The sequence below is a fragment of the Callorhinus ursinus genome, unplaced genomic scaffold (genome assembly GCF_003265705.2).
Source record: "Callorhinus ursinus isolate GAN/ISIS: 27379988/994484 unplaced genomic scaffold, GSC_fseal_2.0 scaffold7, whole genome shotgun sequence".
NCBI lineage: Eukaryota > Metazoa > Chordata > Mammalia > Carnivora > Otariidae > Callorhinus > Callorhinus ursinus.
The window spans coordinates 63,752,075-63,774,302 of NW_027397069.1; the positions used below are offsets into that span (position 1 = coordinate 63,752,075).

The window sequence follows — 22,228 nt, forward strand, 5'->3', positions numbered from 1 at the left end:
TCCTTTCCTTTCCTTTCCTTTCCTTTCCTTTCCTTTCCTTTCCTTTCTTTCCTTTCCTTTCCTTTCTTTAATGGTAGCATGTAGCAAAGCATTTATACAAGTGTTTTTGCCTAAAGATGATGTTAATTTATATTTTGGTAGATAATAGTTTTAAAGTCCCAGACCTCCATTAACACAAACAAAAGTAGTGATACTGTATTATTTTGCCTATATTTCATCTCTTATTGGCATTTTATTAAACTATTACATTTTCTGTGGGTTTCAAATTCAGAATGAAAAGGGTGCTCCAGAAAAGGCAAAATCATCAGTGTTTCTTCCAGACCCGGAAGAACACATGTTCTTAAGAGTCATTTTTATTTTTTAAAACACTTAGGATTTATTCAGGAAGTTACTTGAGCTGGGGCCAGATAGAAGAGCAGACCATCCAACTTCTGACATTTTCCAGGGCTGTGTGTCCAGAACGTGGTGACCCAATTCTTCTCCATTGGCCTATATTAAGCTGAACATGTCAGGGCCTAAGTCATCAGGCTTATGAGATGTTTTGTTTTTTTAAACCAGAAAACCACTCTTATAAAGAAAATGAAGCATTAAATAAATTATGCCACTATAATTCTGAATAATCTTAAAAGCTGGCAGTACTGGTCTATAAAAATAATCTTGAAAGCCAAGGCAAATAGGCCTATGAAGCAGTCAAACCCCGGGGTTGCCCAAGGAGGCTGGCCATGGGGTAATAGCTAAACCAAACTCTTGATTTTTATTTCTTACTTATGCACACCTAAAAGTAAGTTGGGGTTATGATTACTAAAGGACAGAATTGAGATGTGATAGAATGACTTCTTTTCCATAACTTCTTTAATGGTGGGCACTATTCTTAAAGTTAGAGATGAAACTGAATACGATAGTTGGAGAGAGAGATATTTTTGTGTAGACACACATAAGTGTTCCATGTTACTCGTTTATTTAGAATGCATAGATTAAGCACATAATGTGCCCAATCTTGTCCTAGATACTATGGATGAAAGATGGTACACAGTTTTTTTAATTTAATCTTTACATTCCTATGAAATCTGTATTACTATTTCCATTTTATGTGTAAGGAAACTATGTCTCAGACAAGTGGGAAAATTTGCCTAAGTCTATGTAACTAGCAAGAGTTGGATTCAAGTCTCAAATCCAACGTGTCCAACTCATAAACCCATGGGAAATTTCTTTCTTTCTTTCTTTTCTTTCTTTCTTTCTTTCTTTCTTTCTTTCTTTCTTTCTTTCTTTCTTTCTTTCTTTCTTTCTTTCTTTCTTTCTTTCTTTCAGAGAGAGAGAGAGAGCATGGGGGGAAAGGGCAAAGTGGGGAGGAGCAAAGGGAGGGGGAGAGAGAGAATCTCAAGCAAGCACCATGCTCAGCACAGAGACAGATGCGGGGCTTGATTCCACGATGCTAAGATCATGACCTGAACCGAAATCAAGAGTCAGATGCCCAACCAAATGAGCCACCCAGGCGCCCCTAAACCCAGCTCTATGTAATATACCATAATGCCTTAAAAGAAATAGAGAAAGGCAGGTCTTAATTTTCCAGTACTCACAATTTGCTCATCTTCATCAATGTGACACCTCAATGGACTAGGTCGCCCAAGGCAAAACCTGAAAACCATCCAAGATGCCTCTTTCCCTCCCTCTCTCTCCCTGCTCTTGATCCCCTCCTAACTATGATTTATGACTACCATGTCTTCATACATAGTCTAGTTTAGGTCCTTTTATTTCACTTGGTCTTGGCTACTATAACAATCCCCTGATTTGTGCCCATCTCTTCTTTCCCCAGCTCATCTTTTCATGCTGCTTCCAGATTTACCATTATACGGTCAACTCTTTTGGAGTAAATATCACCCATAGAAGTCATTCCCAACTCCTTACTGTAGTATAAAAAACTCTTATTATCTAGCCCATTCCTATCTTTCTAGTCACTTTATACTCTTCCCTATAATGATGTACAGCAACATCAGAGAACTTGCATTTCCTTGAACACTCATGCTCTCCTCTGCCACCTTCCATTGTATATGTTCTTCCTTCTCTCTGGAATTCCTCTCTCCCTCTTGTTTTTCCCAGTGAGATAATTCTTTAAGAGCCATCTTAAGTATTACTCTCTATATGAACCTCCTTTGATTCTCTTCAGGAGGTCCACTGCACCTTTCTCTGTGCAACCATTATGCCTTGCATACATCTATATTGGTGTGCTTATTCCATAGGATAGCAGCCTTGTCATTATGGGGCTGTCTTCTGCTGTAGACTGGGATCTCATTCAAGTCGAGAATATAGTTTCATCCTAATCCAGCTGGATTTCCAACAACATTACCCAAAAGTAGTGGAAGTCTTTTCGCTACTAATGTTAAGGTGTTCTTAAATGTTAACTGCACTTATCTAAGCTAGTTAATTCTGTATTGTAACTAATTCTTCACAGAATAGCTTTCTAATTGGCTTACATGTGTATGTCTTATATCTTCGTCTAGAAGATCAAACTCTGGAGTGTTTTACCCACCCACAAATCGTCTTAAGGTGAATCAGCCCTCTTTTAAAGCTAGATAGCCAGGCCAACGCACTCAAAGTATTTCTCACTGGGCCTATGATATTACTTGGCTAGGAAATCTGTGTTTAAATCATGAAACCAAACACTTTTTATGATTATTAAATAATTCCAAACTAAATAAGGAGAAAAAAATGTTTGTTTTTGAGTTAATTAATTGATACTCCCATTTCTCCATTTCTGACAGATTAATTCATTGGCTTTGCATTCAGAGTTTTGTTGTTTTACTTTGAGTGTCTCATAACATAATATTATTACTCACAACATAATATGTTATTACTACTTGGTAAATGCTTGTGTAAATATAGTCATTAGTTTTCAATTCTTCTAACAAAATTCAATGAAAACTCATAGGATACATACTTTACTGTATTGCATTGATGTTCCCAGATAAGTAGTGACATCTTCTAGAGGAAAGGGTAAAGAGCTGGTATGTTGGGGTCAATGTGGGGACAGTCTAAGTCCAATGTCCAAGTTGGAACGGGATACTCAGTACAGGATCTAAAGGGAGGGACAAAGGAAGTCTGAGCAAGCAGGACAAGAAGAGCCATATTTTTGGTTCATTGTCCAGAGACAAGAAGAGCATCTGGAGGTCTCCATGCCAGTCTAGTTGTCCCAGTAGCCTCATGCTCAGCTGTTGCTTTCATACAGGCTCCTAGCAAAACCTGCCATGAATCGAAGGATTGGTCAACTTTGCCTAGCGAGACTGGTTATACACAAGATGGAACATTTTAGGTCCTTGGTTTTTTTTTTCAGTTCTGGAAAACTTACTTCAAATATTTATCCAGATGCAAAATTCCTTGGATCATTGTTTAAAGTGAACTTTATTAACTAAACTGAATCCAGGAAAATTCTATAATCAGTTTTGTTATTAAGAAACTTAATTTTTATTTGATGCATTCCTTTCTTCCTTCATTTATTCATTTCTGGGACTTGGTCCAAATCTTATATAAAACATACACAGAAAGAGAGAAAACAAGTGGCCTCTTTATATAAACTAATCAAGAAGGAAATGAAGCCACCCAAATGTGGCCTATGCCATCTGTGGTCTGCGATAAATAGCAAAACTGCAGTCATGTTTTTTCTTTAAATGTTAACTGTAAAATATAAAATCCTTTTTATTAACACCAGATGTCAAGAATGCTTATTAAAATGTCATGGTTTATTAAATAACATCATTTTAGACTCACTGGGCTAGTAAAGACTTTTTTTTTTTACATTTAGATTAAACATCTAAAATTATGTATTACTTACCTGATCTATTCAAATACGTGAATACTAATATATATATACACCAAAATTTAAATTTAGAATTAGAAAGATTTATACATCATGGGTTGAACTGAAATGTTTTTAAATCTGCAAAAGTAGATTTTCACTTGGCTGTTATGTTTAAGACTTATTGAGATTTTTGTATGCACTGAAATAAGCATGCTTTATGTATCTTGGGTCTAGAGGAAATCAAGGAAAATCAAATAAAAATAAAGAGTAGACCTAAAATTGTGTATTCTCTCTATCCTTTTTAGTGGCCCTTTCTTTGGCTTTCATTCATAGGTAATTGTGAGGAAATCTATTAACTTCTGTTTCTCCACATACCCCACCAACTAAGAGTCACTTCAGTCTTTTCTCAACCTGAGTCAGAGAAGAAATAGCTTTGAGAATTAGATAGGAAACAGTATATAGAATTTTTCAAAATAAAAAGTTTTGGAGACTTCTCTACAAGGCCATGCTTGGAATATTTTGAATTCAAATTTAAAGTCAATATTGAGAGTTTAGCATGGTGATAAAGGAACATTATATTTTCATTTTTTTTTTCTTCATGAACTGATACTTTGGTTGAACCTCCCTCTAAGCAAGACTCCTTAAAAATGACTGTGGAATTGCAGATTTTAATGCTTTGCATATTTTCTTTTCTCTTTCATTTTTACATATAGTTTGTACATGACCTATTAGGTAGTTAACAGGAGGATTAGAAAAAGTTTTTTTGAGAGATAAATTCACTTACACCAGTGTCAGTCAGCCTTAAATTATTTAGGCCAAAGTCAGTGTGTAATACTCATATCCCTTATATTTGTCCAAGGGAACCAACTTTCTAGTGGTGATCTGGTGATTAATCATTGCTACTTAGACATTTTTCTGTGATGTTTAAATCAGTGTCACCTCTGAATATAACTTACTGAGTTTGAAACCAACAGGTGTGTTCTGGACAAAGTAAAGAGCAAATAGTAAAATGGCTTACATGTTTACCTAAGAGTTTATTTACTTTGGTATTTTATCTGCTGTTTTGGGTTTTGAAGGTTTACAATGAGGGCATTAGGAACAAATGTGCCCTTTGTGTTTCAGGAGCAGCAGGTGTTGAAATAACTTTCAGATTTCACTTGGACAGTAGTAGTTAATGTATTTATTGACTTGATTGATTATCATGTGCCCCAAGGACTATAGCCTCCCAATAAAAATTATATGGATATTTTTACGGTTTTCTGGTATTGTTCTGTTCATTTAATCTGCATATTTGTCTATGTGGGCAAGGGATACGTGTCTGGGTAAATTTGTTCCAAAAATCAGTTTCATTTTAAACCTAGCCGTATCATAAAATAATTCCTAAAATGTTGTTATTCTTTGTGTGAACATGGATTTATAATTACTATGGCTTTAGAGGTATTAGAAACTTAATACCTTCTGGGAGATCTCACTAAATGAAGCAAAAGACTCTTAAGCTTAATTCAAAGGAATTTACTATGATTTATCCATGAGATAATTCTAATAGTTCTAGAGTTCCTAATCTGCAGCTTTGATGATTTACCTTCCCCCAGCCATCTATACAACAGAGATTAAGTGTCAAGCACCCAGCGTAATGCTAGAGATGTGTGTTTCTGTATATTGACAAAGCACTCAACAACTATTTGTTGAATAAAACATTCAGAGAAAAAAACCCATTGGTGGTCTAGAAACATTTAATCTAACTAACCTGGCATCAGTGAATGACATCCCACATTCTGCTCCAAAGTGCACCCTTCTTTCTTATGTTTCTGAAGCTAACTATAAACTAATGGTAACTTTAGGGGAGTATAAATAATTATCTCCAAGTTAATATTATTTCCTTTATTATCTGCCCATAAGTCACATTGTAGTTCTTAGAGATATTCTATCAATGTGATATATTGCTAGGGTCTAAAATGCTTCTACCCTATCATTTGGGTTTCCAAACAGAGAGGTTTGAGTTACAACAGAATATATGCATTTAGAGTTTTTTATGTGTTTTTTTTAATTGTCGAAAAATATGCGTAACATAAAATTTATTGTCAACCATTTTAAGTGTACACTTTAGTGGCATAAGTACATTCACATAGCCATGCAAACCTCACCTCACCAGAACTGTTTTCATTTTGCAAAACTGAAACTCTTGTACCCATTGAACAATAGTTTCCCATTTCCTCCTCCTTCAAGCCCCTGGCATCTAGTGATTTTTAATGAAAATTATTATGCTAAAATATTGCTGTATATCTCTAAGGAAATATATGTTCACCATCACATTTATGAATGTTTAGAACTGATGTATTATAGAAAATACATATAAATAAATATAATTAATAATAAATAAATTTACTTATTTATTTATTCTTTGCCACATCAGTTTTCCTGGGAAATGAATGTCCCTACCTCTGCTTCTTACTTTTCATGTACTATTTAAATGGTTATTGTGTTAGGGGTTCATTTTAAAATATCTCTAAAATCTTTAAACTTCAGTAATATTTTCCAAATATATTCAGTTTTCAAGAGCACTAATTTTTGTTGTGTTAATTTCAGGCATTTAATTTCTACATTTTTTTCTCATCATGACACTCAACATTAATATTTTTCATATTTCCATGTCAGTTTATGTATTTATCAAATTCAAATTCTATATATCCTTTAATGTAACATTCTATATTTAGAACTAAATAATACTCAACCATACTCTTGTCAAATAGTCTGTTTTATCTGGGAATCCCTATTTCACCTGAGTTGCATTGATTTATTTTGGAATCAGGTAATCTTTCAGTTCTTCTGTGAAGGATTATTTCTTATTTTAACATATGAGTAGCTATGTTAGCACTCAATCTCAAGGAGTGGGTGAGAAGGCCTACTTAATAGGTTTTGTTTTCTTTTTAAGCCCTCAGGCTGAAATTTCTCTGTAGTAATTGCTCATAGGTGAGAATTTTTAAACAGTTGAGCTTGAATTCTATGGGGTTATTTCTTTGTGTGATGATTGAAACATTATTGTGCTATTTAGAAGATAACTTAATATACGTTATTTTACTTTCTAATTTTATTCTACTTGCTATTCTAAGTCAAATAATCATTAAATAAATTTGCTTCCAGACCAAGTCAGAACCATCTAAATATGCTGTACTACTACGAAATAAATAGATAAATAAATAAATATATAAATAAATAAAACTATACTACCATCTGCAGTCAGGTTGGGTTCTTTCTAGAGCAGCAAGTAGTCACCTACTTGATTTTCCCTGTGATGTGTGGAGAGAGCTTTTCCTCCTCAGTCTCACAGCATCTGAAGTTTTACCATTAGAGGTTCAGTACTTGGTGTTTGTTGTCAGATGTTACCCTTTAAAAAGCAAAGATCCTTGGGAAAAGTGACTCTTCTTATTGACAGTCACCAACTCTTTTGTGGACTTGTTTTACCCCGGGTAAGTATGAGCAGGAGCATAGAATTGGGTGAGAAAAAGAGAGAGAATAAAAAATGGGGTGGGTAGGAATCGAGGTATCAAGGACAAAGCTTTAACTGCATCAGTATTTTGCCTCCTTCATCCCTGACTCCTGTTGAGTATCATTTACTTGATGCTTTGAAAAAGTTAGTAAAATTTCAGTCTCTGTTTTTCAGAATTTCCTTCAGAAAAATCAACAAATGTTCATCATATGTCTCTTCTATACCACACTTGCTGCTCAGCACATCGCATGAATTATTTTACTTACTCCTTAAAGCAACCCCATTGACTGACAAGGAAGTGAGGTTCAGAGAAATTTGGTAACTTTCTGAAGGTCATGCAGCTAGCTGTCTTTCTGATTGCTAAGCATATGATCTTAAGCATATGATTTAAACTGTATTTATTCTTAGTATAATGGGGAATGGTTTCACAAAGAGTGACATGATGAAATTGTATTTTGGAAAGATCACACTGGGTGTGAATAGTTTGGAGGGGAATAAGACTAGAATCCGGCTAGAAGTTAGGAAGCTATTGTAGTTATCTAAGCAAGACCTGAATGTTGCTCAGAGGTGGAAGTAGGAATGAAAAGAAGTAGATGGATTTAGGCAAGATTTGGGAGTAGGCATCAACAATTTAACTAGAAGGACAGGAAAGAGTCAAGGATGATCTTTGCATTTCTGATTTGAGCAACCTAGTAGATGGTTGTTTCAGTCAGTTCAGGATGCTATAACAAAAATACCATAGACTATGTGTCTTAAACCACAAATGTTATTTCTCAAGATCTGAAGGCTGGAGGTTTAAAATTGAGGCACTGGCAGATTTGGGGACTGGTGAGAGCCTGTTTTCTGGCTTGCAAATGACTATCTCTTGCTGTGTCTTCACACTGACAGAGAGAGAGAGCTCTGAGCTCTTCATCCCCTTAAGGGCACCACTCCCATCTTGGGGGATCCACTCCCATGACCTCATCCAAACCTAAATACTTCCCAAAGGCCCTACCTCCAAATACTTTCACATTGGGGATTATGCTTCAACATGTGAATTTGGTGGGAGGCGGGGCACACAGTCAGTCCATAGCAACGGTGAAGCCATTCACTAAGATGGGAACACAGAAAAGGGATCAGTGTGAAGCTGGGTGTGTATGTGAGGGGGTGGATAATGTTGAGCTTTGGACACATGGAGTTTGAGGTATCTGTGAAATGTCCCCAAGTAGATGTCCAGTAAAAGTTTCCTCTATTGACCTGGAGCTCAAGGAAAGAGACTTGGTCTGAGGGTATAAATCTGGAGGTTATCAGAATATGGATGAAAAGTAGATGAGATCACCCTGGGAAAAGTGCAGAGTGAGAAGAGAAGGCCCTGAACAATGCCTGACAAAAGAAAATAAAACAAAAGTGAATGAAATCAATATATAAGAAGGGCACAAGCAAAAAAGGAGCCCACCAAGAAAATGAGAAGGAACAGGTAGATAAATAGAAAAAACAGCAGGGACAGTGTGGGAAAACAAAAGCCCAGAAAGATAAATTCAGAAAGGAGGCGTTCTCAGCTGCCTTGGCTGGGGGAGTGTTACAGAGAGAGAAAGTGGGGTAGGGAGTGATTTTAGCACTAAGGAGGTTATTGGTTACACGAGGACAGTGGAGTAGAAGGCAAAAACTAGACTTCAGTCTTCTGGTTACTAAATGGACATAGGATAGTGTGAATTTTTATGTAATCCAGAGAAAAACGAACTTAATACATTTCCCTTGTGAATAAATATTTTAATTTTGTTTATTATTCTAAACAATTTATTCAGTCTAAAATCATTCAATCCTGATACCCTTGTGGCATTTTATTTTCATTTCTGGAGGTCACTCATTCCTAATTTTACAATCTGATTTTTTTTTTCAAACTTGATGATGTCGTTTTGGATGAAAGCAGTGTAATTTTGAGATATTAAGATAGTTGTGATTTTTTTTTTTTTACAGGTGCTCTCTGACAAACGAAGCAAAGAGAGAGCAGGTAAGTCTCCTTGAAAGGATGTTTTACTCTATTTGCTTATCAAAGTTGTTTGAAGAGCCTTGCCCGGTCACTATAAATTTAAGCATGCCATGAGTTTTGCTGAATAATCGACAGTCACAGTATGATGTTAAATTAGAATATGTCCTACATCTTGAAGACTGGATCAGTTCACTTAGTTTTTCACCAGGTGTCATGCAGCCCATATTATGGGTTTAATCTCCATTTTTTACAGTTGATTTTACTCAGAAGGAAATACCTTTCCATAACGAGTCCTTATCTTGAAACATGTACTATAAATTTAATAGGAACTAAATAAAACATTGCATCTATATGGAAACAACTGCTTAGAAAATGAGTCCTCTTGACAATAATGAAGGGTAGCAATTTTTATTTGTATAGCTTCCATATTTGGAAATGTTCTGTGTAAATCAGTATGTTTTGCATCTTATTTAGTCTCTTATTTAAATGACCACATAAAATAACAACTAACCACCCCCGAACCACCACTTCTTACCAACTGTGTAGTAGATGTTGTATTATTTGAACAGTTTTTTTATTTGAGCAATCCTTGTGGATACATCACTCTGAATCTTCTCATTTTTCCTTACTTCATTTGGTCATTTAAATGCTTATACACAAAAGGAAACCACTTCAAAAACTTTGTGATTCCACTATACTTTTGTTCTTATATTGAAGGTTATATGCTTTTAGAATAGTTCAATGTAAAATTAAAACTTCTTTTCTCTGAGTTTATATCTTTAAAGCCTTTTTCAAAAACTTTTTAAAGTTTTTGAAATAATCTTGTCAAATAATGCCACTAATTATAATCTTCTAATGCTGCCCTCACTTGTATTGGTGACCCTCATTATTTCCATTTTTGAATGCTCTTTTTTCTTTAATTGTTGGAGAACCATTATTCAGAAACCCAAGATCTCAGTTTCAGTTCAAATTGGACCAATATCAGCACTGGATCTTTGGGATATAGTCATCTGCTGTGCTATCTCTTAGGGAGATTTGCAAGGAGACCTTTACACTGGACCACCAAGTAAAGTGACTGGCTGGAACTTTGTAACGAAAATGTCTTTAGAGAGAGCTGGGCCCACCAGCTGTGCCACTAAAACCAGCAAACAGAATTTGCTCCTGCCATTCTGTGAAATACTTGTAGCATCAAGTATACATAATATATTCACTTTTTATATTTGAGACTTTAACAGTACTGAACCCTCAACTACCCAACACCTGAGTGGGAAATAAACAAAGCCCTTTTTCAAGATCGTGTGAGTGTGCCCCAATAGTAAGTTATGCCATAAGTAGGACCCTCTGTGTTTCATCTCTCTTGCTGAAATTCCAACCTGAATTCAAGGAGTTGATACTACATTCAGGTCAGCAAAGAATGTGCTTCCTTCCAGAAATGACCAAATGAGGGATCTGAAGTTTTAGACAAAATGTTTTCCCTGGAGATTTGATAACTAGAATATGTTCGATCTATTTTCTTTTTATCATAAGCATATCCAACTTAGGATAATTTCCATCATATAAAAGCTACAGTTAAGGGAGAAAAAAAAAAACTGCAGTTAACTCCTGGCTAGAAATGACAAGTAGCTTTCTAACAAATCTCCAATGAGGAAGTTCAGCTTTGGTGGCTCGGATGTGGTGAGAAGTACCAGATTGGATGTGGAGCTTATCTACGAATATTCAGGTATCATATAGTGGGGGTTCAGTCGACCAGAAACTACATTTTTAGCTGCTTACCCATTCCTCCAGCTAGTGTTTCATTTGACAGAAACAAAAAAAAAAAAAATTGAATAGGCAAGCAGGCCAGCAGAAACTAGAAAAGAGTCAAATCAATTCTCACATAAATATTTATGTAAAGTACTCTGGGAGTAGGAGATATTGGTGAAGGATGTCTGAGAATAATTTTTCTGCACATGTAAATCAGAGGAGAATTTTTGAAGCCTAAGTCAAATTTCCATGCGAATGTAAAACAGTCCATAAATTTGGTTTTTTTCAGTTATAGTTGTCCTTTTTTTTCCCAATCTCCTCTTTCAAATTAATTTTCACAATTTAAATTTTTAATGATCATTCTTTCCTGCCATTTGTAAAATGTGAAATGGGCTCCTCTCGCTTCTAATTTGGCTCCCTATAATGGTTTCCTGATTGGAGTATCTGAGAGCTTCTCTCTGTATGTATGTTTTACCTAAGATGTAATAGGGTAGCCCGATGGAAGACCTATTGGTGGTTGCTTAATATATACAGATGTAAGGTGTAATGTGACATCGGAGAAGGACGTGACTGTGAGCCAAATTCTCTGTTTGCCCTTGTAAGGTGACTTCTGATGCTTCTTTCTTGTGTGTTAAATGGCCGGATGCTCATTTTCCTCTGGTCTTAGATGCTGGTGAGGGATAAATGCAGAGCCCAGTGGAATAGTGATCTCAAGCAGAAAAGCTGAGGTACAATGATATGGTCTTAGGCCAGCCATTGTTATTGCTTTTATTAATAGATTAAAGAGAGAGTGTCACAGGATAGCCACACTCTTTTCCTAAGTAGTTTAAACTGTCCACCAGGGCCAAGATATCTCAGCCTAGTGAAGGAAGAAATATTTACTATGGTAACAGTGCAGCAAATTCTCTGAGTTCATGCCTATCATGCTGTGGTCCTTGTTGGATAAAAAGTCAAAATAGAAATGAATGGTATAAAAAAAAGAAAGAAATGAATGATACATATTAAGGTATGGATTCCATAATGGAATGAAAATTTACCTTTGAAAAGTGAATATAAATGTTCACAAATATATACATACTTTAAAAATTAACCAAATAGTTATGGTTGACTTAATCTGTCCTTAAATTTAGTTTCTCATTGTATGTATTTTTCATTTCTTTAAATTTGTTAATGAGATACCAAAGCCAAATTCCAGCATTCCTTACTATCAAGAATATTTGAATCTTGCATGGATTTGCTATTCTTAGCATATTGCTTCAAGGTTGTAATAAATTTCTCTTCCATATAGAAAACAATTTTAAAACCTAAGGAAAATAAGGTCACTTCTGAAGAAATCACTTGCTTTTTTTTTTTTCTCAGTAATTTCACTAGGGCAACAGGGATAACTCTTCTAAGAACAGTTTCAAAAGCAGCTTTGTGACCATAACTCTTCATCCTTCCTGCAATACTGTAATTAATTACTTTCTGCCTTCTCAGCTTCATTGTGTTATCGTGTTTTGTTAGCCCTATTATCAAGATTATGAAGGATTTGTCACAAACACAATTTCATAGGTGTTGGAGATACAGAGTATGTATGGAGCTAAAAGTATGGCCAAACCAATGATTACAAACAAAAACAAAGTGTACATATTGTTCTGTTTCACTGGAATTAATCATAATGACAAATGCCTGAGCTCAAGAGATTCCTGGTACCCCTCACCAATCCAAACTGGAAACTGTAACTTCTTTTTAATTCATCAGCTGTACATTGAATATCTATGTCTGTGGCACTATGCAAGATATTAGTAACACAAAGATAAATAAGATAAAATTATCCCTCCTTCAAGAAATTCACCTATCTTAAATCCTCTCAAGATTTCTGCAATGAAACCAATGCTCTTCAGTAAATGTGTTACTAACAAAATTTATAATAATTCGATAAGTTTTATAATTGTGATTTCCTATGTCTGGGTAAAGAGAAACAATTACCATTTTGTAGCAATATGCCCACATGAGGCAAAAGGAAAGCAGCAGAGTGTGCCAAGAGGAACCTTAGTTTTATTTTATTTTAGTGTGAATCTCTATCTTGAGTTGCAAGTGCCTCATAAGCGGTATATAAATCTAGCTATATAATCTTTCCGTCTATATTTGAGTTATACCAGTTTATTCTGAACACTTAGTTATTGCCCTTGCAAGCTGCTAACTTAAATATAGAGGAGTGAAAAGAGAGTGATTTTTAGCTGCCCCATTCTTACATCTTGCACCTGGCATTCAAGGTCCCCACTACAAGATTTACCAAATATTTACCAAAAAACCCTGAATAGCAGGGAGTCAGGGAAAGTGCCAAGCTAGTAAATATGAAATTTGTTTTACCTGAGGAATTCAGGTGACTTTTGCTTTGCTGTTTCCTCTGTTTCAAATGCTCATCCTTAAGTCTTCTTATGGCTGTGTCCTTATCCACATTACATGCCACCTGCTTTTAAAAGCCATCTCTGCCCACTCTATCTAAAGAGGTTGGCTCCTTCTCCACAGGTTTCTGTCTCTGCAATCTCTTTGTTTCCTTCACATCACTTGTCAAAAATTGTAACTTCTTTCCTCCTTTCATCCCTCCCTCCCTCTCTCCCTCTCTCTCTTTCTTCTTTCCCACTAGACTAGAAACTCCATCTCTTATCTATTATTTTACACCTTGCACCCAGCAGACTGCTATTTCATAACAAATGCTATAAAAACATTTGTTGACTAAATGAATCCCTGAATAAATCTTTTATATTAATATAATTATATACCATCCAGAAAAGTATATGCAGCAGGATTGACCATCATGTTTATCCAGTGGCTTTGTGACCCTCTTGGCACATTGCTAAGTACCAGTTTGAAGAGGATAAGTCTGGGACATTAAAGGAAGATAGAGGATCAGTATTTATTGAGTGCCTTTTATGTGCCAGGCAAGCATTATGATTCATTCCTTATGAATATTCATTCATTCAATCCTCAAAAATCCCTACAACATAGGAGATATTGTCCTCACTTTACACATATAAAAAAGTAAGGATCAAGGAGGTTGAATTGCTCAATGAGTGTCTATGTTGGAATTTTAACCTGGTTCTATTTGATTTTCAAGATCATATACTTTTCACTAAACAAATACTGTCCAAGGAGTATAGTGTAGGGGGACGGAGGGGATGGGTGGGGGGAGGTGGTATTGCTAGTTGCTATGGCTTGTCTGCCCATAACCTTCAACTACTCTGTTTTATGTACACACAAATTTATTGAGCAGGCATTGTATTTCATTACATAATGACACAATGAAGAAAAAGTGTCTTCTTTCAAGGAGCTCACAGTTAGTGGGGAAGAGAATAAATAAACAGAATACATAGAAGGAAAACCCATAGATATTTTCTATTACATTTATATTTCTGCTATTATTTAGAATGTGGCCAGGGACACAAACAGGATCCTTAAAATCAAGGAAATATTATTTTTGCAAATATGATTAGAGAACCTTTACCTAAATATCCCCTAAAAAGTAGCAATGTTTTTTTGTTTGTTTGTTTGTTTGTTTGTTAAGAAAGGAATGAATTCTAGAGACCAAAACCAAAGCAAAGCAAGATGTTTGGTCTTACTGGTGCTGTTGTTTCTTCTGAAGTGCCTTTGGAGGAAACCAGACCTGAGCAAACCCTAAATGATGAAAGATGAATCAGTACCTGGTTTCTTCCTTTTGTGGTCTTCTAGGAAATGAAGTTGGCTCTTCTAGAGGATGAGAGATCTTGCAAAGATGAGATCATGACCTGAAAGCTGAAAAGCAGAAAGCAATTACAATACTTGGTAGTTAATTTGTTGTCAACAGGGAAAGAATATTACCTTGTTATAAGAATTCTTCTTTGATATAATCAATAATCTCTTCAGTCAGAAACACTGACATATCAATTTGTTTTGTTGCTCAATACCATTTATTGCCAAGAGTAGACCTTAGCTGAAAAACAGCCTTTAGCCTGATGTCCTATTTATTTTGTGGACTGAAAGGAAAAGATTAAAAATTTCTCTTCAATAACAACATGATTTAATTTATGTGCTGTCTAAAAAACAGGTCTTTCCACTTTTACCTGCAGCATACTGATTCCTTAAATAATGTAAATTTAATGTTGAAAATAAAATATAATTTCATTTTGAGGTTCTACAATCTACCCACAACTTGTAAATAGATTTGTGATTAGTTGATGTTTATTTTTATTGTTCTTGAAACAGCAATCCCTGTAAAAAGTATGCCAAAGAAAATACTAGAATTAAAAGGCAGCCATAATTTTGTTTTTGAAATTGTCTTTTTATAAGTATGTTATCCTCAAATATATAATCTTGAATGTATCATATACCATTATTTTCATTGTAATTTTAATATAAATATAGTCCCATAGAAAAATTTCAATCATATTGACTACAGCATTAGTATAGATGAGTAACTTTGATATATGTTTATTTCTAGCAACTAATTCAGTCTTTGGAAATACTGGAAGGTCTAAATGATTTTTGGTAGGCTCCAGTTTTTTTGTGAAGCTACTCTTTCCTCTAGGGAGCCCTGTAATTATCCTGTTGAAAAGCTGGGCCCTTTTATGAAGCATTGCCCTAACCCAAAGAGCTAAGCATTCACTTAAAAAAAAAAAAAAAGGAATATTTTGCCCCACACAGTTTTGTACAGAAGCTAGTTATTGAATACTATCCAATTAAGTCCTGCTAATTTTTATTTATACCTTTTGTTAACATCCTCCTCTAAGAAAGGAACAAAGATTCTAAAATTACATTAGAATATGCACACCATCACCAAAAGCTACCAAGTAATTGTGGTTCCTCTTTTTTTGGCTCTCTGTCAGCGTCAGAACCTTCTGTCCCAGAACCTTCCAACACTGGACACATGGTACTACCTCTCCTCCTCTCCTCTTTATTTGCCAGAGCCTTAACCACACCCCCAGCCCCAGCGCCACCCCACCCCATTCACTGAGCACACCCTGTTTTCACACTTGGGAGACATGAAAACAAGATATTCCCTGACTTCTCTACCTGGCAAATTCCTCTTCACATTCAAGAGGCAGATCAGAGGCTAAACCCTCTGTTGAATTTTTCCTTAATCCCCAAGCAGAGTTAACCAGTCACAGACACTTTATGATGCTCTCTGCTATGACTCCTATAAAATTCTGTAACTCCCACTGTAAGCTCCTTGTATCACTAAAGTTTTGTCAAATGAATAAATGAATGAAATAAGTATTCATTTTATATTTGTAACAACCCCATGAAGTAAGGATATAGTTATTACCTTGATTTTACAAAATAGCTATTAAATGATTACTAGGTATGAAATGATTCATCAAAGTTTATGCATCTCCTAACTGGTAGACTAAGATTGAAACTTTAGTCAAATAATTTTTCTCACACACTAAGTATTGAGTTTCATTTGTTTTTTGTTTTGCTTTTGTTCTTCAACAGTTTATTTTTTCCCATGACTCAATTTTAAGGTTGGTTATTTGAAAACACATATAGTTCACAACAGTGCTGCCTAATAGAACCATAATGCAAACTGCAAATGTGAGCCAAATATGTCATTTGAAATCTATTTAAAATCGTTTAAAAAAATAAAAAAACAGGTGAAATCAATTTTAATAACATTTTATTTAGCCCATATCTACAAAATATTACATCAGCATATAACAAAAATTAAAACTATTAAGGAGATACTTCACTTTTTTATAGTAAATATTTGTAACCCGGTGAGTATTTCACACTTTACGGTAGATCTCAATTTAGACTAGTCACATTTCTAATGCTCAGTAGCCACATGGGCTGGTGTAGTTCTACTGTATTGGACAGCACAAGTTGTAACATCTTTTTATAGGTCACTCTGCAATTTGATATTGATGTGGTCCTGTGGAGAGCCGTATTGGGTGAATCAATCCCAAATGGTGAGAGAGGGGAGATCATCATGGCATAGCTAGCGAAAATCAGTAAGCCACCAGTGTGAGTTATAGTGTCTTTGCCTCCATCATTTTGATTTGAAATACTTGTAGGAATTATTGATTTCCTTAATGGATTCATTGAAAGCACTCCTGCCTTCCTCTGCAATTCAAAACATTTTTATGTTTTATTTTTCTTAATGCAAAACTAAAGAACACTGTTCTTTTTGGAGACAGAATATGTGGGCATTTGGAGACAAAGAGGCTGAAGTGTGAGTGTGGGCCTCTGTCCCTTCCTGGCCTCCTGATCAAGGGCAAGTTACCGAACAGGTTCAGCCTCATTTTCCTCATCTGCGACCATAAATAACAACATACCTATTTGACACAATTATTATGAGGGTTATATGAGATAATAGATGGAAAGTTCTGAGTACGGTGCCTGCTTGTGACCGATATATGGTGGTTATTACTGGCATTATTATTAATAATAATAATATCTCTATATGAAGTTCTTATAATCACTTCTAACTACAACATATTTATTGAGGACCCAAATGATGAATGATAAAGCATTTTAATGGTGAACAGAGGTCTATAAATTGAGAATAGAACGAGAAGCCAAGGTTCTCTTTTAAGATATCAAAGCTTATTCTTTATGTGTTATCTTGGATAAATCACACTTTGTTTTCTCAGATATAAAATGTGAAAAGTGTTTTGTTAACAATAATAGCAGTACAGTGACCACTTAATATAACAAATACTTCATAAAAAGTTTTATAACAAGTAAACTCTATTTACTATTCTGAAAGGAAATTTATAGATAGCAAATACCTATAATTTCAAAAACCAATATAATGACTTAAGTGTAATAAGTGAAATAAAAATGAAAGTAATTAGTAGTTATATAATTATATATTTAATATATAAGATTCAGGTTGACTGCATGAGAAGATATAATGAAATAGTCCAACACTCATAATGAATAGTTTTGGGTTTAAAAGAAGTAGAAATATGAGAAGCCATTTTATAGAATTGTTGTGGGAAAATGAAGGAATGGACATAAGGGTAAAATTAGAATAATTCTTATAAGTGTGTGATAAAAGGCAAGAGAAAATAACCTTAATTAAAGAAAAGATTAGGTACCAAGACAAATTGTTGACTGTTAATACGGGAAAAATGAGAAAGTTTGGAATTCTTGCAAAAAGCTGGACTTTATTAATGCATGGTCTCACAATAATTAATTCCTTGTGTTATAACATGGGGCAAGGTAGGAACTGTCAACCTTAAAAATAAAATAGACAGTAATTTTACCAGCAAAATGAGTTTATTGGGGGATAGCAGAGGAATTGCAATTTGGGACATGCAAGCTATGGTGAGCCATAGTCAAGTCCAAAGAGACAAAGGGAAGGTCAGCTTTTATTATGTTTTAAGAGGAAATTGAGGAGGATTGTTTTAAACAAAAGTTCTTTGGAGAACAAGAGTTCATGGTTGAGATGGTTTCTTATTGGCTGTAAACAGTGGTAGTGTGTTGTTGCTGGGGCAAGGAGAGATCTTTCTTATTTTCCTTAAAAGCAGGAGATGAAATTCCTATTTGAAAAATGTCCTCCATTCTCATGATAATTTGTATCTTTCTACTTTCTGTTGGTTATGGAGGCTGCAATGAGTGGTATTTGTGAAAACTTTTCTTTTGGGGCTTCTCAACTGCATTTTATTTTTTACTTTTTATTTTTTTAAAGATTTTATTTATTTATTTATTTGAGAGAGAGAGAGAGGAAAGAGAGGCAGAGGAAGAGGGAGAGAAAGAATCTCAAGCAGACACCACACTGAGCATGAAGCCCAATGTTCAGGCTCGATCTCATGACCCTGAGATCATGACCTGAGCCAAAATCAAGAGTCTGATGCTTAACTAGCTGAGCCACACAGGCACCCCATTTTTTATATTTTTAAGATTTTTTTAAATAATCCCCACACCCAATGTGGGGTTCAAACTTACAATCCTGAGATCAAGTCACATGCTCTACTGAGCCAGCCAGGTGCCCTTGACTCCATTTTAGATGAGGTTCCCTTTATTTATTTGCACAGAACAAAGTATCACCAAAAACCTATCTCCTTTCTTGAAATTCCACCATGTGTCAATGCATACAATCAGTCTCATATTTAAAAAGACACTACAGATAACTTCCTTCCAGGAGCAACAGAATATTGAGGAGGGATTAGAAAAAGAAACTCTACTACAGGAAATTGGATAAGTTGTGTGTGAGAACAGTGTTGAAAGCGTAAGTAACTAAAAAGTAAATTGTTTAAATATAAATGGTCATAGTTAGCATTTTAAAATAAGGTTAAAGAAGACTCAATATCAGTCTTCCCACAATTTACATGGTAGTTTAATTGCTGGAAAATTCAGTGTGTATTAAAATCATGTCAAAACTATTTCATCTGTGTCTAAAATGGAATTAGGGTTTAGTTTCAGAGAAGCTCAGATAATAGGTGGCAGGAGATTTGGAAATCATGTTAAATGCAGAGCAATTCTTCACTGTGCAGTCTTGTCCTATGGTTTTTTTGGGGGATGCTCACTAAATTCTAGCAGAAGTTCTCCACCATTGAAGTAAACAAAAAATGCCCTCACCTCACATTTTTGCCAAGGGCACCCATACTAGTAGATGTAGGATCTCCATTGAGAAGTGCTGGCTTAGAGAGGAAGAACAGCCTTGCATTTGGGACTTCCCATGCAGGTGCACTAAGCTAGCAACATGACTTGAGGTTGGGTTACCACCTGGAATGGACCGGAGTGCACGTTTGCTACTAGTTCCTTCAGCTGCATGGTGCTGACCTTAGGGTACTGGCTTTGCCAGTCCCTAGACACTTCAAATGCTTGCAGGACACTCTGCTTGTTGATGGCTTTGGATGAATCTCTTTCCAACTAGGAGGCATAGGCAAGGCTCATGCTGCTGACAGTACTACTCAAAAACCCAAAGACCAGAAAACAAAAAAAACCTCAAAGCCCACTATAGGATAAATGAGTATACAACACATATCAGTTATTCCATCTGAATAATTACATATATGGTGGTTTTCCTTTTCATTGAGCTCTTGTATAAGGTGAGACTAACAGTTTTTATTCATCTCTTGAGGGTTTTAATGAGATTTAAAGGCTTCTATTATCTATTCTTAGCTCTAAAACACATCAAAATCAGTCTGTCATTTGATAACAATCAGCAGATCAAATTAACAAATTCTCAGACTCTGATAGGATTTTAATTTATTTTTAAAGTCATCTTTAAATTGTGGAAGCAAACCAGTTTCTCCTCTGGAAAGTTCACTAAAGGCGAGCTTGTCAGACTGTGTCTATTTTGAGTAACATTACAAGGTTTCTGAAAGGTACATCTGAGCTATATAATAACGTGCAAGATAAATTTAGATTTTTACATATAAAAACATATCCACATCCCTACTGCTTATGGCCTTTTTTGATAAGCACTTCTGTGCTCCCTATTACCCACAGGCTAAAATCCAGAAACCTTGTCTGGCCATCAAATTCGTAAGCAGGCTAACTGTCACTTCCCGCCCCACCCCCTCCCAGGCTACCAGACAGACCTCACTTCACTCCCTCCGTCTGATCGCAGACACTTCCCTCCTCAAGGGCTTACTCAGGCCAGATGCAGGAGACCCTGAACCTGCAGTTGAACCCCTACTTAGTCACTTTACCACTTCACTCTCAGCATCACTTCTTTCCTTAAGTACAAAGCAGGAGGAATGAGCTGCAGTGATATATGTAGAATGTTTAGCACAGAACCTGGCACACATTAGGTGCTCTTGAAAGTGTTAGTTCCTTTTAAGGTCTTTATCTCATAATCTAAAAAAAACACTATTTTTGAAACCAGCCCAAATTCCACATTGGTGAAAATTTCCCTTGCGATCTCAGCTGGAATTAATCATTCATTCACAGATGAAGAAATTGGGTAAAGCGGAGATAAAGCAAATTGCTCTGAGCTTCATAACTGGTGAGTGGGAGAATACAGATTCCAGCCTAGGTTGTCTGACTCTAGAGTCTGTATGTTTTTTATTTTGTTTTTTAGGACAACCTAGATTTGTTAAAACAGCTTTATTGAGATACAATTTATGTGCCACACAATTCACCCACTTACAGTGTATATATAATTCAATGGTTTTTTGCATATTCACAGAGTTGTTTGAGAACATTTTCATCACCCCGGAAAGAAACCCCACAGCCATTAGCAGTCACTCCCCCATTTCCACCTCAGTCCCACCCTCTAGCCCCTGGCCACCACTAATCTACTTTCTGTCTCTGGATTTGCCTATTCTGGATATTTCATATAAATGGGATCATATGCTCTGTGGTCCTTTGTGACTGGTTACTCTCTCACCATAATGCTTTTAAGGTTCATCCATATTGTGGCATGTATCAGTACTTCATTTCTATTTATTTGTACAAAATATTCCATTGCATGGGTATATTGCATTAAGTTTATCCATTCATCAGTGTATGAACATTGGATTCTTCCCACTTGTTGACTATCATGACTAATGTTATTAAGAATATTCATTTACACATTTTTGTGTGAACATGTTTTTATTTCTCTTAGGTACCTATTTGGAACTGCTGGGTCATATAGTAATTCTGTGTTAAACTTTTTGAGGAACTGCCAAACTGTTTTCCAAAGTGGTGGAATGCACCAGTTTAAGTTCAGCAACAATGAATGAGAATGTCTCCGCTTCCTCACCAACATATTATCTGTCTTTTTTATTATAGTCATCCCAGTAGGTATGAAGTAGTAGTATCTCATTTTGGTTTTGATTTGCATTTCCCCAACTACTAATGATGCTGAACATTTTCCACATGTTTATTGGTCATGTATCTATCTTCCTGGAAGAAATGTTAAATCTTTTTTTTTTTTTTAGGGCGCCTGGGTGGCTCAGTCGGTTAAGCGGCTGCCTTCAGCTCAGGTCATGATCCCAGAGTCCTAGGATCGAGTCCCGCATCAGGCTCCTTGCTCAGCAGAGAGCCTGCTTCTCCCTCTGCCTGCCACTCCCCCTGCTTATGCTCTCTCTCATTCTCTCAGTGTCAAATAAATAAATAAAATCTTTTAAAAATATATTTTTTAAAAGATTTTTAAAGCCCATTTTAAAATTGAATTGTCTTTTTAAAAGTGATGCGGGCGGCTGGGTGGCTCAGTCAGTTAAGTGGCTGCCTTTGGCTCAGGTTATGATCCTAAGGTCCTGGGATCGAATCCCATATTGGGCTCCCTGCTCAGTGGGGAGCCTGCCTCTCCTTCTGCCTGCCGCTCCCCCTGCTTGGG

General features: G+C 35.7%; 1 protein-coding gene across 5 annotated transcripts in view; it reads left to right on the top strand.

Annotated features, from left to right (window-relative positions):
* STARD13 (StAR related lipid transfer domain containing 13) overlaps positions 1-22,228 on the top strand; it is a 531,510-nt gene that overhangs the window by 222,141 nt on the left and 287,141 nt on the right. For all 5 annotated transcript variants that reach the window (XM_073894705.1, XM_073894704.1, XM_073894702.1 and 2 more), the window contains one exon: positions 9,237-9,270. In XM_073894705.1, the coding sequence (XP_073750806.1) occupies positions 9,237-9,270 (34 nt within the window). The remainder of the gene's footprint in view (positions 1-9,236; positions 9,271-22,228) is intronic.